The sequence below is a fragment of the Bombina bombina genome, chromosome 1 (assembly GCF_027579735.1).
Source record: "Bombina bombina isolate aBomBom1 chromosome 1, aBomBom1.pri, whole genome shotgun sequence".
Lineage (NCBI taxonomy): Eukaryota > Metazoa > Chordata > Amphibia > Anura > Bombinatoridae > Bombina > Bombina bombina.
The window spans coordinates 1,442,583,510-1,442,601,267 of NC_069499.1; the positions used below are offsets into that span (position 1 = coordinate 1,442,583,510).

Below are 17,758 nucleotides of genomic sequence, written 5' to 3' on the forward strand. Positions count from 1 at the left end.
TATATATATATATATATTATACCCTTATTTAATCCTTATAAAAAATTATTACTATTCATATGTAATATTTGTATTAGAAAAGTTACATGAGTGTAATAGTTTATTTGAATGTATTTATGTTATGTTTGGTGGAACTTTGTTTAGCACAACCATTTATTTTCAACTTCTAATATGCACGCTAGTTAGCGAGGTCGCAATATTGCTTACCATGTCCCTCTCTAATAATAGCACGCCACTTGTAATATAGCCCTATGTGTGTTTAGATCCATATAAATAATGAACAGTACATGGAAAAGCAAACAAATGTTCAGTGTATAGTCATATTTTTATTTTGTGCAACAGTAAATGTAACTAAATATAGAACTAAAAATGTGAGTGTATATGTCCTTCTGGGAAATTAAATGTCTTTGTAAGTTTTTCTGTGCACTGTTCATTATTATATTATTATTATTATTATTATTATCATTATCAGGTATTTGTAGAGCGCCAACAGGTTCCGCAGCGCTATGAACATGGGTGGTATATAAAAAATGATTACAGGGATCAAATGGGGAGAGAGGGTCCTGCCGAGAGTTGCACTGTTGTAGTCGGCTCTTTTGAAGGTGAACTACAAACAGCTGGGCTCATAGGCTTACATGCTATGGGGTTTTAGGGGATAGCAGTGGAGATAGGAAGGTTAGTGTAGGTTGTAAGCGTCCCTGAATAGTAAATTCTTCAGGGAGCACGTAAAGATTTTAAAACTAGGGGAGATTCTTGTGGAGCGAGGCAGAGAGTTCCATAAGATGGGAGCCAGTCTTGAGAAATCTTGTAGATGGGAATGTGAGGAGGTAACAAGAGAGGAGGAGAGTAGGAGATCATGAGCGAAGCGAAGGGGATGGGAGGGAGAGTATCTTGAGACAAGGTCTGAGATGTAGGGGGGAGCAGTGCAATTGAGGGCTTTGTGTGTCAGAGTGAGAATGTTGTGTTTATTCCTGGAGGCAAGAGGAAGCCAGTGAAGGGATTGGCAGAGAAGTGCGGCAGATGAAGAGCGACGTGCAAGGAAGATGAGCCTGGCAGAGGCATTCATTATGGATTGTAAAGGAGCTAGGCGGCAGCTAGGGAGACCAGAGATGATAGAGTTGCAGTAGTCAAGGCGGGAAAGGATGAGAGAGTGAATTAAAATCTTTGTTGTGTCTTCTGTAAGGAAATGTCTAATTTTAGAGATGTTGTGGAATTTTAGAGATGAGTTGGAAGCGGATGGATTTAGCTAAGGACTGAATGTGAGGAGTGAAATAAAGATCTGAGTAAAGTGTGACCCCAAGACATCGGGCATGGGAGGTTGGAGTAATGATGGAGTTGTCAACAGTTATAGACACATGGGGGTGGATATTTTGGAAGAGGGGGGGAAAATAAGGAGCTCAGTTTTGGAGAGATTTAGCTTGAGGTAGTGAGAGAACATCCAAGATGAGATATGAGAGAGACAGTTAGTTACACGGGTTAGCAAGGAAGGAGATAGTTCTGGTGCAGAGAGGTAGATTTGGGTATCGTCTGCATACATATGATAATGAAACCTGTGGGACTTCATTAAGGAACCTAGTGAGGACGTGTAGATTGAGAAGAGAAGGGGACTGAGGACAGAGCCTTGCGGTACCCCAACAGAAAGAGGTAACGGGGCAGAGTATACCCCAGAGAAGGCTACACTAAAGGTATGGTTAGACAGATAGGAAGAGAAACAAGAGAGAGCTGTGTCACAGATGCCAAAGGATTGGAGGGTATGGAGCAAAAGAGGGTGTCGACAGTATCAAAATCTGCAGATAGATCAAGGAGGATAAGTAGAGAGAAGTGGCCTTTTGATTTTGCTGTAAGTAGGTCATTGGTAACCTTAACAATTGCTGTCTCTGTTGAGTGAAGGTGGCAAAATCTAGATTGCAATGGGTCAAGGTTAAGGAAATGGGATAGATGAGCATATACTAGCTTTTCAAGAAGTTTTGAGGCAAGAGGTAGTAGGGAAATAGGGTGGTAGTTGGATGGGGAGGTTGGATCAAGAGAAGGTTTTTTGAGGATAGGTGTGACTAATGCATATTTACGAGATGTGGTAACTATACCAGTACTGAGGGAGAGGTTGAAGATGTGTGTGAGTATAGGGGTAAGGGTAGAAGAGAGGGAGGGGAGTAGTTGTGAGGAAATGGGGTCGAGGGGACAGGTAGTGAGGTGAGAGGATAGTATAAGGGCAGAAACTTCATCCTCTGTAAAAGGGGCAAAAGAGCTAAATGTATGGCTATGTGGGTTTTGGATGATTGTGAGCTTTTGAGGGGGTGGGAGACCGGTAGTATGTTGAGAGCTGGTTTAATTTCTGATGGAGTCGATTTTGTTGTTGAAGTAGCTGGCAAAATCTTGGGCTAAGAAAAAAGTTGTGGTGGGAGGTGGGGGTGGGCGGAGAAGAGTATTGAATGTGGAGAACAGACATTTTGGGTTTGAAGAAAGAGTAGAGATAAGAGTAAAGAAGTAATGTTTCTTATATAGATTAAGGGCAGAAAAGTAGGAGTTCAAGATGAACTTATAGTGAAGAAAGTCAGCAGAACTCTGAGATTTCCTCCAGTGTCGCTCAGCAGTACGGTAACATCTGCATAGGTACCGTGTCAGAGATGTATGCAAGGGCTGAGGATGAGTGTATGTTTTCCGAGCTATGGTAGGTGGGGCCAGGTTTTCAAGGACCGATGTAAGGGTGGAGTTATAGTGGCAGATGGATTCATCAGGACAGGAAAAGGAGGGGATGGAAGAGAGAAGAGAGAAGAGGTTCGAGAGAGCTAGTGAGCTGTTGCTGATCTAATGACTTGATTCTTCTGTGAAGTTTAGTGCAAGGGATAGAAGGAGGGAGAGTTGTAGGGAGGGAGGTGATGGTACAAGTTAAGAAGTGGTGGTCAGAAAGAGGAAAAGGTGAGTTTGTGAAGTTTGAGTTAGTGCATCGATAACTGAAAATCAGATCAAGGGAGTGACAATCTTTGTGAGTGGGAGAGTCAGTCCATTGTGACAGGCCAAGAGAGGAAGTGAGTTGCAGAAGTTGTTTTGCAGAGTAGGCAGAGGGATTATCAACAGGGAGGTTGAAGTCACAGAGAATGAGGGCATGGGTATCTGAAGAAAGGAAGTAAGGTAGCCAGGCAGCAAAGTGATCTAGAAATAGAGTTGTGGTGCCAGGGGGGTGGTATATGACTGCAACACGTATAGGGAGGCAAGAGAATAAGTGAATTGTGTGTTTCAAATGAAGAAAATGTGAGGGAAAAGAAGGGCTGTATTTCTTGAAAGGTGCGACGAGAGGAAAGTAAAATACCAACACCACCTCCTTTTCTATTGTCAGACCTAGGAGTGTGGCTGAAGTGGAGACCCCCGTGTGACAGTGCATCAGAGGAAGCAGTGTCTGAAGGAGAGAGCCAGGTTTCTGTGAGAGCCAGAAGATTGAGAGAGTGGGAGATAAAGAGGTCATGGATAGAAGTGAGTTTGTTGCAAACAGAGCGAGAGTTCCATAGTGCACAAGTGAAGGGGGAGGTGGCTTTAGATGCAAGAGGAATAAAATTAAGGTTACCAGAGTTTTGTTTTTGAAGTCTATTGAAGGGCACACATGGGTGTGCAGGGCAGGGAAGTTGTGGGGGACCAGGATTACGGGAGATGTCGCCAGCAGCTATTATGAGCAAGAGGGAGAGTGACATGAGATGAGATGCGGATTTGCAGTAGTGAGACTCTTTTTGGTGATGAGTTGCAAGGGGGAGAGAGAGTCTTTAGGAATGTGTGATGTTCATGAATAGAAAAGTAAGGTGAGGTTAAGAGAGATTGGCTAATGAGCAATGCAGGTGGTGAGGGGTAAGGAGTAATTGAGTAAAGTAGTTTGTTGAACAGACAAAATGTGGCAAAAAGGGATATTAAGATATTGTGCATTTTTAACAAAATAGTGTATAAAACTCAGTATAAAAACAGAACTTGCCTTATCCCTTGTCCAATCCTTGTTCAATTCTTGTATAAATTGTTGTGCCTCACATAAATGTTCACTTAAGAGATGTGAACAGATGATCTTACAATATTGCTATCTAACCTACATTGCTAGCCCCTGCATTGCTTTCCCCCTAGCAGTGCTAAATTTATAGGCCACCGCATTCAGCTGAATGCAATAAATTAGGTAATGACCTGATCAAAGACAGTCAAAGGCCAATTGGGAAAATTTGATTCAGGGTGAGATAAGTTAAAAATAACAGACAATATAATTTGGGGGAGGCTGTGGTTAAACTATTAGTGAAATTATACATTTAGGAATTAAAACAAGTAGTTGCAAGGTTTGAACATCACATAGATAAAGGCAAGATATCAGCAGGGTAAATACATAATTAATTATACAGACAGATGCAAAAAGAGAGGCTTGCAATACAGATTATGACACAAACAACAGGGAAATTGGCAGGATTTGAATGGCGGGATCAATTCACATACCAAAGAGAGACTTGTAGTACATATGACACAAAAAACAGTGAACTTGGCAGGATTTGAATGCAGGGATCAATTCACATACCAAAGATAGACTTGTAGTACTTATGACACAAAAAACAGGGAAATTGGCAAGATTTTAATGCAGGGATCAATTCACATACCAAAGAGAGACTTGTAGTACATATGACACAAAAAACAGGGAATTTGGCAGGATTTGAATGCAGGGATCAATTCACATACCAAAGAGAGACTTGTAGTACATATGACACAAAAAAACTGAAAAATTGGCAGGATTGGAATGCAGGGATCAATTCACATACCAAAGAGAGATTTGTAATACTTATGACACAAAAAACAGAGAAATTGACAGGATTTAAATGCAGGGATCAATGCACATACCAAAGAGAGACTTGTAGTACATATAAAGAAAATAAAGATAAAATAAGCAGTTGTGATTCAATGTAAATATTTAATAGAATATTGTCATATACATATTTTACTTCACAGTTTAAAGCGTACTTAAAACTAGGTGATCTACAGCATATATGTTGGATTATTTTACTTGTAACATTTCTAAAGACATTATGATGATAAATAATAAACTTAATAATAAACTGTGATGTTTTCTAAATAAAATATAAACAACAAGCTTAAGGCAAGATCATTCTGGACTTTCTACTAGGTACCATTATAGTCTTGCAAACAATGGCCTTGATTACGAGTTTTGCATTAGAGGCTGTGCGGTGCTAACGAGCAGTTTTCCCTCACCGCTCACTTACATGCAGCGCTGGTATTGTTTTAAGAAACAAGTCATTAAAAGACAAGAAGTGAGCGTTGAGCAAAATTGTGCTCCTTACCGCACTCCAATACCAGCGCTGCTTAAGTCAGCGGTGAGCTGGTTGTACATGCTCATGCACGATTTCCCCATAGGAATCAACGGGAAGAGCCGGCTGAAAAAAAGTCTAACACCTGTAAAAAGGCAGCGTAAAGCTCCGTAACGCAGCCCCATTGATTCCTATGGGGAAATAAAATTTATGTCTACACCTAACACCCTAACTTTAACCCAGAGTCTAAACACCCCTAATCTTACACTTATTAACCCCTAATCTGCCGCCCCCAACATCGCCGACACCTGCATTATATTATTAACCCCTAATCTGCCGCTCCGGACACCGACGCCACCTATATTATACTTATGAACCCCTAATCTGCTGCCCCCAACATCGCCGCCACCTACATTATATTTATTAACCCCTAATCTGCCGGCCCATGTCGCCACAACCTACCTACATTTATTAACCCCTAATCTGCTGTCCCCAACGTCGCCGCCACTATATTAAAGTTGTTAACCCATAAACCTAAGTCTAACCCTAACCCTAACATCCCCTAACTTAAATATAATTACAATAAATCTAAATAAATATTCCTATCATTAACTAAATTATTCCTATTTAAAACTAAATACTTACCTGTAAAATAAACCCTAAGCTAACTACAATATAACTAATAGTTACATTGTAGCTAGCTTAGGGTTTATTTTTATTTTACAGGCAAGTTTGTATTTATTTTAACTAGGTAGAATAGTTATTAAATAGTTATTAACTATTTAATAACTACCTAGCTAAAATAAATACAAAAGTACCTGTAAAATAAAACCTAACTTAAGTTACAATAACACCTAACACTAAACCATAATTAAATAAATTAACTAAATTAAATATAATTACCTAAATTAAATTAAATTAGCTAAAGTACAAAAACAAACAAACACTAAATACAGAAAATAAAAAACAAATTACAGATATTTAAACTAATTACACATAATCTAATAGCCCTATTAAGATAAAAAAGCCCCCCAAAATAAAAAAAACCCTAGCCTAAACTAAACTACCAATAGCCCTTAAAAGGGCCTTTTGCGGGGCATTGCCCCAAAGTAATCAGCTCTTTTACCTGTAAAAAAAAATACAAACAACCCCCTCAACAGTAAAACCCACCACCCACACAACCAACCCCCCAAATAAAATACTATCTAAAAAAACCTAAGCTCCCCATTGCCCTTAAAAGGGTAGTTAGCTCCATTGCAGCCCAAAGTCCCTAACCTAAAAATAAAACCCACCCAATACACCCTTAGAAAAACCTAACACTAACCCCCTGAAGATCGACTTACCGGGAGAAGTCTTCATCCAAGCCGGACCGAAGTACTCAAAGAAGCCAGGAGAAGTCTTCATCCAAGCCGGGCGAAGTGGTCCTCCAGACGGGCAGAAGTGTTCATCCAGACGGCATCTTCTATCTTCATCCGGCGTGGAGTGGGTCCATCTTCAAGACATCCGACCCGGAGCATCCTCTTCATCCGACGACTAAAGCTGAATGAAGGTACCTTTAAGTGACGTCATCCAAGATGGTGTCCTTTAGATTCAGATTGGCTGATAGAATTCTACCAGCCAATCGGAATTAAGGTAGAAAAAATCCTATTGGCTGATGCAATCAGCCAATAGGATTGAATTTCAATCCGATTGGCTGATCCAATCAGCCAATAGGATTGAGCTCGCATTCTATTGGCTGAATCCAATAGGATTTTTTTTACCTTAATTCTGATTGGCTGATATAATTCTCAGCCAATCGGAATCTAAGGGACGCCATCTTGGATGACGTCATTTAAAGGTACCTTCATTCAGCTTTAGTCATCGGATGAAGAGGATGCTCAGCGTCGGATGTCTTGAAGATAGACCCGCTCCGCATCGGATGGATGAAGATAAAAGATGCCGTCTGGATGAAGACTTCTGCCCGTCTGGAGGACCACTTCGCCCGGCTTGGATGAAGACTTCTCCCGGCTTCGTTGAGGACTTCGGCCCGACTTGGATGAAGATTTCTCCCAGTAAGTCGATCTTCAGGGGGTTAGTGTTAGGGTTTTTTAAGGGTGTATTGGGTGGGTTTTATTTTTAGGTTAGGGACTTTGGGCTGCAATAGAGCTAACTGCCCTTTTAAGGACAATGCCCATCCAAATGCCCTTTTCTGGGCAATGGGGAGCTTAGGTTTTTTTAGATAGTATTTTATTTGGGGGGTTGATTGTGTGGGTGGTGGGTTTTACTGTTGGGGGGGTTGTTTGTATATTTTTTTACAGGTAAAAGAGCTGATTACTTTGGGGCAATGCCCCGCAAAACGCCCTTTTAAGGGCTATTGGTAGTTTAGTTTAGTTTAGGCTAGTGTTTTTTTTTTATTTTATTTTATTTTGATAGGGCTATTAGATTAGGTGTAATTAGTTTAAATATCTGTAATTTGTTTATTATTTTCTGCAATTTAGTGGGGTTTTTTTTTACTTTAGCTAATTTAATTTAATTTAGGTAATTGTATTTAATTTAGTTAATTTATTTAATTGTAGTGTAGTGTTAGGTGTTATTGTAACTTAGGTTAGGTTTTATTTTACATGTACTTTTGCATTTATTTCAGCTAGGTAGTTATTAAATAGTTAATAACTATTTAATAACTATTCTACCTAGTTAAAATAAATACAAACTTGCCTGTAAAATAAAAACAAACCCTAAGCTAGATACAATGTAACTATTAGTTATATTGTAGCTAGCTTAGGGTTTATTTTATAGGTAAATATTTAGTTTTAAATAGGAATAATTTAGTTAATGATAGGAATATTTATTTAGATTTATTGTAATTATATTTAAGTTAGTGGGTGTTAGTTAGTAGGTTTAGGGTTAGATTTAGGTTTAGGGGTTAATAACTTTAATATAGTGGCGGCGGCGTTGGGGGCGGCAGATTAGGGGTTAATAAATGTAGGTAGGTGGCGGCAATGTAAGGGACGGCTGATTAGGGGTTAATAATATTTAACTAATGTTTGTGAGGCGGGAGTGCGGCTGTTTAGGGGTTAATATGTTTATTATAGTGGCGGCGACGTTGGGGGCGGCAGATTAGGGTTTAAAAAGTATAGGTTAGGGGTTAATAAATATAATGTAGGTGTCGGCGATGTTGGGGCAACAGATTAGGGGTTCATAAATATAATGTAGGTTGCAGCGGTGTCCGGAGTGGCAGATTAGGGGTTAACATTTTTATTATAGTGTTTGCGATGCGGGAGGGCCTCGGTTTAGGGGTTAATAGGTAGTTTATGGGTGTTAGTGTACTTTTTAGCACTTAAGTTATGAGTTTTATGCTACGGCGTTGTACCATAAAACTCTTAAATAGTGACTTTTAAATGCGTTAGGGATCTTGACAGGGTAGGCTGTACCGCTCACTTTTTGGCCTCCCAGGACAGACTTGTAATACCGACGCTATGGAAGTCCCATAGAAAAAAGACTTTACAAAGTTTACATAAGTCGTTTTGCGGTAAGGCCAAAGAAGTGTGCAGTACACCTAAACCTTCAAGACTCGTAATACCAGCGGGCGTAAAAAAGCAGCGTTAGGACCTCTTAACGCTGCTTTTTTACCTTAACGCATAACTTGTAATCTAGCTGTATAATTTTTGAGAAGTTGCATGTACAGTATATGCTGAAGCCAGGTAGTAACAACATGAGAGATGTAGTAATAATGAGAGCCTCACCTGTAAACGGCAAGCTGCCTATGTCAGAGGAGCTCCTGCCAGTTTATTCTAAAATTGTAGTTAACCCTGTTTATTCTGGTAAGTGTTGACCAAAACATTAGGGGCTAGATTATGAGTGGAGTGGTATTTTACTCTCCATCTTGCTCGTTAACTGCACTAGAATAAGCATTTTGTGTGCATAAAGTACCACGTGTATTACAAGTTCAAAGTAAAATGTTTTCGCACGAGCGCTAATCGGACATGTGCAAAAAGTCAAGCTTAGAATATAGCAAATGCATTACCGTATTCTCCATAACCCGATCGTGTTTTCTCAACTGCCCTATCTCGACATGAAAATATTAATATTTCATATGTTCTTCACATAGTAAAACATGTTCTATTTAATCATAAATACATATTAATTAATATATATATATATATATATATATATATATATATATATGTTTTTTTTTGGTAAAATATACAGTATCTCACAAAAGTAAGTAAACCCCTCACATTTTTGTAAATATTTTATTATATCTTTTCATGTGACAACACTGAAGTAATGACACTTTGCTACAATGTAAAGTAGTGAGTTTACAGCTTGTATAACAGTGCAAATTTGCTGTCCCCTAAAAATAACTCAACACACAGCCAACAGCTGTCCCCTAAAAATAACTCAACACACAATGTCTAAACCGTTGGCAACAAAAAGTAAGTACACCCCCTATTTGTAAATGTCCAAATTGGGCCTAAAGTGTCAATATTTTGTGTGGCCACCATTATTTTCCAGCACTGCCTTAACCCTCTTGGGCATGGAGTTCACCAGAGCTTCACAGCACTGCCTTAACCCTCTTGGGCATGGAGTTCACCAGAGCTTCACAGGTTGCCACTGGAGTCCTCTTCCACTCCTCCATGATGACATCACAGAGCTGGTGAATGTTAGAGACCTTGTACTCCCCTACCTTCCATTTGAGGATGCCTCACAGATGCTCAATAGGGTTTAGGTTTGGAGACATGCTTGGCCAGTCCATCACCTTTACCCTCAGCTTCTTTAGCAAGGCAGCAATCATTTTAGAGGTGTGTTTGGGGTCGTTATCATGTTGGAATACTGCCCTGCGGGCCAGTCTCCAAAGGGAGGGGATCATCCTCTGCTTCAGTATGTCACAGTACATGTTGGCATTCATGGTCCCCTTAATGAACTGTAGCTCCTCAGTGTACTCACTTTTGTGAGATACTGTATATCTATACCTATATATATGTGTGTATATATATATATATATATATATATATATATACTGTATATATATATATATATATATATATATATATATATATATATATATATATATATAATATATATATATGTAGTTAATTATATAGAGGTATTAATATATATATTCAGATACAGTATGTATAGAAATATTTATTTATAAATATATAGAACATATTCGCTACGTTAAGAACATTGGAATGTGATTTTTTTTTTACTGTAAATACATAGTTTAAGCCTTTATTAAATATGAATATTGCATAATTATGATTTTTCATGTTTTGACACTAAAGGGCTCCAATGCACTTATATATGTCTATATATGTATACATATGTATTTACGTGTGTATAAATGTCTGTAAATGCATAAATACACATATAAGTACATAAATACATATATATATATATATATATATATATATATATATATATATATATATATATATATATATATATATACACAGTATATACACTCACCGGCCACTTTATTCAGTACACCTTGCTAATACCGGGTATAACCCTCTTTTGCCTTTAGGAACTGCCTTAATTCTTCATAGTATAGATTCAACAAGGTGTTGGAAACATTCCTCAGAGATTTTAGTCCATATTGACTTGATAGCATCACGTAGTTGCTGCAGATTTGTCGGCTGCACATCCTTGATGTGAATCCCCTATTTCACCACATCCCAAAGGTGCTCTATTGGATTGAGATATGGTGACTGGGAGGCCAATGGAGTACAGTGAACTCCTTGTCACGTTCAAGAAAACAGTTTGAGATGATTTGAGCTATGTGACATGGTGCATTATCCTGCTGGATGTAGCCATCATAATATTGGTACACTGTAGTCATATAGGGATGAACATGGTCAGGAACATTACTCAGGTAGGCCGTGGCATTTAAACAATGCTCAATTGGTACTGAGGGCCCCAAAGTGTGCCCAGAAAATATCCCTCACACCATTACACCACCAGCCTGAACCGTTGATACAAGGCAGGATGGATCCATGCTTTCATATTGTTTACGCCATATTCTGACCCTACCATATGAATGTTGCAGATTAAATTGAGACTCATCAAACCAGGCAACATTGTTTCCAATCTTCTATTGTCCAAGTTTGGTGAGCCTGTGTGCATTGTAGCCTCCGTTTCCTGTTCTTAGCTGACAGGTGTGGCACCCAGTGTGGTCTACTGCTGCTGTAGCCCATCTGCTTTAAGGTTCAATGTGTTGTGCGTTCAGAGATGGTATTCTGCATACCTTGGTTGTAACAAGTTGTTGTTTAAGTTACTGTTGCCTTTCTATCATCTCGAACCAGTCTGCCCATTCTTCTCTGACCTCTGACATCAACAAGGCATTTTCGGCCACACAACTGCCGCTCACTGGATATTTTCTCTTTTTGGGACCATTCTCTGTAAACCATAGAGGTGGTTGTGTGTTAAAATCCCAGTAGATGGTCAGTTTTTTAAATACTCAAACAAGCCCGTCTGGCACCAACAACCATACCACATTCAAAGTCACTTAAATCCCCTTTCTCCATCCTTCTGATGCTCGGTTAGAACTTCAGCAAGTCGTCTTCGTCTAGATGCCTAAATGCATTGAGTTGCTGGCTGCCATGTGATTGGCTGAATAAAAAATTGTGTTCCCAAGCAATTGAACAGGTGTACCTAATAAAGTGGCCGGTGAGTGTACGTATATATACATACATATACCTTTTCAGACATGTATATGTATGTATCTTTGTGCCCTTATAACTTTTTAAATAACGTTTTGTGCAACTTTTTAAAGTTGCACTATTCTGAAGCACCTTAAATTCAATTGTGCGCGAGCAAAGGTGTTTACTTTAAATCTGTAATACTCTCGCTACTTCCAACGTGTGCAAAGAGCTGCCATAAACTTCTTTTTGCTTGCGTTCAACAGTTAGAGAGCCACTCGTAATCTAGGCCTAGATGTACATCCCTTCCAGTCTATGTCTACAGTCTAATTTAGATTTTGTCTTATGCAGTATTGTTAGAGATCAGCAAGAGATGCTAGGGTTAAGACCCAAAACTGGATGTGTAGTGAACTTATTGCCTCTTGGCCAAGAGCTGAAAAAATATCCTCCATTTTATGTTTCTGCCATTTGCTGCTTATGTTATTGACTAAGTCCCTGATAGTTTTCTTGCAGTATATGCTTCTATTGGTTCTATAGTTGTATTTATTTTCTAGTGAATTTTACTTCTACTCTGCTCTAAAGTTAATCTGCCTGTGAATGGAGGGGCTGCCATTTTAATCTGAGTGATGCCTAGTATGCTCCCAGCTGAGTGAAAGGTGGGATGTGCAGATTAGGTCCCTGCTGAAAATATTAAAATTATGAGTTTCTGTGGAGGAAAAAAAATATTTTCAGCCTAGCATCTTGTGAGCTGCCCTTTAACATAAGTCGTTTTTTTAAGATAAAGACAGGTAGACAGCAATATCACTGCAAGCAGTTATCAACATGCTCATTTTCTCTAATTTATAAATTCAAATTCACTTGTCAGGTTTCCTTTAGGAAATGTAATTTTGATGGTGGAAACTTTTAAACAACAGTATATAAATAAATAAAGACCGTTGCTCCATAACGTGTCTGCCTGCCCTGAAGCTGCGGACATCAATCCGCCTGATCCTATATGTTGCAAATCTGCAGGGGGCGGCATTGCACAAGCAGTTCACAAGAACTGCTTGTGCAGTGATAAATGCAGACAGCATATGCTGTCGGCATTTATTGATGTGCGGCGGACATGATACGCTACATTGTATCATGTCTATCCGCACTTTAATAAATCGGCCCCATAGTCTTGTGATTGCTGTGACAATCATCTTACAGATTTTTTTCAAAATTCTGCCAAATCAGCAGGTGGTTAAGGAAATTTTAACCTTTTTTATGGAAAAAAAAAACAAAAACAGATTACAGTATTTGCTTTTCTGGCCTCTCTATGGAGAATGGGGCTTATTTAATGTCCCTTTAAATGTGTGGTTCCTTGGGAGAGTTTGACTGAGGGCCAGTATAATTTATGATGGCAACCTGTGATGAAAATGATAAAATTACACATTAATATGAATCCTTTTAGATGAGAGTGGTATATCAGGATATATTTATATCTTGGTATTTTATATTCATTGTTTGACTTTATTCATGTTCAATTTATTACATTACTAAATGTTATTCTCTCATTGCTATAATTTAAATGATGATGATGATGATGATACTATTTATTTGTACTGTACCAACAGATTTCAAAGCTCTATACAGAGGGTTTAACAAATAAATACAAGAGAAGGAAAGCTTACTTTTACATAAGTATTAGAAGGCCCTGCTCTATAGAGAGCTTACAATCAAAGTGGCAGTTGGAGACAAAAATGTATTTCTATTGAACTTCATAACAATATCTAATAACATTTTATTTTGTATTTGTTTATTATTATTTTTTTCCCATTTTTCTTATTTAATCTGGTGTAGAGACCAATTTTGTGAGAGATGGTAAATGCTTCAAATCTTTATCTATCTTACTTGTAAAATGATTAATTTTAATTATTCACAAATTCACAACTATTCATTTATGCTTTTGTGGTCAGAATATTGAATTTGGCTACTCTTATGTTTTAGATTTAAAGGACTAATATAAACACAGTAGATTTGAATAATCAATTAATGCAAGATAACAAGACAATAGCATTTACTCTGAATTTCAAATGAGTAGTAGATTTTTTTATAACAAATTTCAAAGTTATTTATATTTCCACTCCCCTTGTACCATGTGACAGCAATAAGCCAATCACAAATGCATATACGTATAGTCTGTGAATTCTTGCACATGCTCAGTAGGAGCTGGTGACTCAAAAAGTGTAAATATAAAAGAATGTGGACATTTTTTTTTTAATGGAAGTAAATTGGAAAGTTGTTTAAAATTACATGCTGTATCTGAATCATGCAAATTTAATTTGACCTGAGTGTCCCTTTAATTGAAATGGAACAGTGCTGGGATATGTAGTTTCATACCATATACATTTAGGTCTTGTCTATTTTGCTTAGCCAACAATTGTGGCTGTTGTGCACCAGTTTTAATAGTGGCTGGAAAAATAAAGATCTGATTTGGAGTTAAACGTGGACTGAGTTACTGATGCAACATGAAACTGAAGTGCAATGTATTAAAGCTATATTGTTATATCTATGTAACAACAATGTATTGTTTATACATGCTTCTGGTTAAAATAGTAGAAATAGCTGTAATCTGAGTGGACTGAGTTACTGATGCAACATGAAACTGAAGTGAAATGTATTAAAACTATATTGTTATATCTATGTAACAGCAAAGTATTGTTTATACATGCTTCTGGTTAAAATGGTAGAAATAGCTGTAAGTCTACCACATATACCCTGTATTAGCAAAATATTTTTATATTTTGAAAACTCTGGAAATGACCAAATGAATAGGATAAAACACAAGTATTTTTTTACGCACTGGAACTCATATTTTTTATCAATTCAAAACTACTTTTTGTCCTATCTCTTTGTTATTAATTCTTTAGTGTTCCATTCAGATCTTAGTAGTATAATGTAACATTTTGGAATAAATATACAACCTAATAGTCCAGAACTAGAAGCTAAGATGGCAAATATTTCTACTGCTACAACAAACTTTCCTTTTGTGCTCAAATAAGCTGGAATAAATGATATCCAAACACTGCAGAACAATAACATGCTGAAAGTGATATATTTGGCTTCATTGAAAATATCTGGCAAGTTCCTAGCAAAGAAAGCAATAATAAAGCTGATAAACGCAAGAAAGCCCATGTAGCCAATAACACAATACAATCCAATTACTGAGCCTTCGTTACAAGCTATTATTATTTTCCCAATTTCATCTTCCATATTATAGTATGGAAATGGAGGGGAGGTTCCCAACCAAATAGCACATATGACAACTTGAATCATTGAGCAGGATATTACTACTGAGTTAGATATTTTCGACCCAAGCCAGTTTTGTAACTTGCTTCCTGGTCTGGTGGCGTTGAAGGCTATGATGACTGTCAATGTTTTAGCCAAAACTGAAGAGATGGACACAGAGAAAATTACACCAAAAACAGTTTGTCTAAGAAGACATGTAGCTTGTAGGGGCTTGCCAATGAAAATTAGGTTACACAGAAAGCAAATCTTGAGAGCTATGAGGAGTATATAACTAAGATCACGGTTGTTGGCTTTCACAATTGGAGTATCTCTGTATTTTATGAAAGTTATTGTAACTAAAAAAGTTAGAATAAAGAAGACACCTGAAGCAGCTGCCAGAGAAGCTCCAAGTGGTTCTTCATAGGACAAGAAAGTTATTTCTTTATAGATACAAAAGTCTCTTCTTTCATTAGGCATTTTGTCTTCCGGGCATTTTGAACATTGTTCCACATCTACAAAGAAATAGAAATATATAAATTTCATTATGAAGACTATGTTATGTATAACTCCAGAAATCAGATTATGATGACAGATACATATATATATATGAGATATTTTTTTATTAATATATAATATTAAGGGTTATGAGGGGGCTATAGAACAATCCAATCATGTTTATGACAGAATACTGTTTGAACATATTAAAACTAATTTTTGGTGGAAAGTAAAACATATTACATCTGCTTATTCCAAATTTAAACTTGTTAAATATAATGGAAATCACCTAACCCAATGAACCACCAGGAAGGTGTTTAATAAATGGGATCTTTTAGACCTACTACATCCCTATACCCCCATAAAATCAAAAGCAGCATTAAACTCTGTTTTTACAATAAGGAGTGTGGTAGCCCCTCTGTTCTCCAAAAGAATACACAGATGGTCAGAAAAAGACATTCTTTTGTTTTAAATGAGCGATTCTGTATCTGTCCATTTGTCAGATGATTACTAAAGCAATAATAAAACATTTATGCTTACCTAATAATTTCATTTATTTTCATGGGGGTGAGAGTCCACTATCTATTTCTCCTGGGATTAAACTCCTGACCACTAGGAGGAGGCAAAGATTCCCAAAGCTCTAAAAGCATTTAATGCTTCCCACCTCTCTGATAGTCTAGTCTAACATATAGCCAAGAAAGGAGATGTAAAAAGTTAGGAAAGGACCAAGTAGGGAAAACAAGGTGCAAACTAGAACTGCCACCAGAAAAAAATAATTACATACAAAATGTAAATGGGTGAGTCTTGTGGACTCTCACCACCATAAAATAAATGAATTTATCATGTAAGCATACATTTTTGCTTTCTTTCATAAAGTGGAAAGAGTCCACAAGCTTTTTTCTCCTGGGAACTAATACTCAAGCTGTGAATTCCATGAGCAATTGCTTGGGACAAAACATTTTTTAAGGCGGCACCTTATTACCAGACATTGCTGCCTGAAGGACTTTACTGCCAAACACATCAAAATGGTAGAATTTAGAGAAGGTATGTTGCTGCATTGCAAATAAATTCAATATAATCCTCATTCTTGAAAGCCCAAGAAGAAGAAACTGATCTAGAAAAAAGTGCAATAATGCATTTTGGAAAAGAATTCCCCATCTCCAAGTAAATTTACTAAGGAACACCTTAAATGATTGTGTAAAAGCCTTTGCAATTTGAAAGTAGAATTCTAATGCTCTTACAAAATCTGAATTAAGTAAGAGACCACCAATTGAATTACTTTGAATAGGACAAGGTTTTTGGCTAATATTTCCTGATACCTCACTTTAGTTAAAATATAAATCAGAAAGTTTTCCAACAGAAGTTGGGTCGAAAATATCTAAATCAGTAGTAATATAGTAATATCCTGCTCACTGATTCAAGATGTAAGATATTGTTAAAAACAATAAAAACTTCCAAGACAAGCTAAATGGCCAAAGAATGCAGATTTAAAAAAAAAAGAAAAGCCTGAAAAGCTTTGGGTAAAACAAATATTATATTCCAAAGAAGAGAAGAGTGTAGACACTGGATATATACTTATTAAGCCTAAACAAAACCTTGATTCTGTAATTTTTGTGAATAATGGAAAAAGGATGGAATAAAATCCTTGGCTTTGTTTCAAAACTTAAACTACAGCTAAGAAAATTTGGAAAGGCATTTAGAATGGGAGACAGAAGACACCTTCCACAAAAAGGCCTTAATTTGAAAACATAATTTATGCTTACCTGATAAATTTATTTCTCTTGTGGTGTATCCAGTCCACGAATCATCCATTACTTGTGGGATATTCTCCTTCCCAACAGGAAGTTGCAAGAGGATCACCCACAGCAGAGCTGCTATATAGCTCCTCCCCTAACTGCCATATCCAGTCATTCGACCAAAACTAGCCGAGAAAGGAGAAACCATAGGGTGCAGTGGTGACTGTAGTTTAAAATTTAGACCTGCCTTAAAAGGACAGGGCGGGCCATGGACTGGATACACCACAAGAGAAATAAATTTATCAGGTAAGCATAAATTATGTTTTCTCTTGTTAGGTGTATCCAGTCCACGGATCATCCATTACTTGTGGGATAC

The 17,758-nt window shown here is 37.4% G+C and overlaps 1 protein-coding gene across 1 annotated transcript in view; it reads right to left on the bottom strand.

Moving 5' to 3' along the window:
* Positions 1-14,767: 14,767 nt before the first annotated feature.
* Positions 14,768-17,758, bottom strand: part of LOC128666041 (vomeronasal type-2 receptor 26-like) — a 134,706-nt gene continuing 131,715 nt past the window's right edge. The window contains exon 6 of the mRNA XM_053720410.1: positions 14,768-15,663. Within this exon, the coding sequence (XP_053576385.1) occupies positions 14,768-15,663 (896 nt within the window). The remainder of the gene's footprint in view (positions 15,664-17,758) is intronic.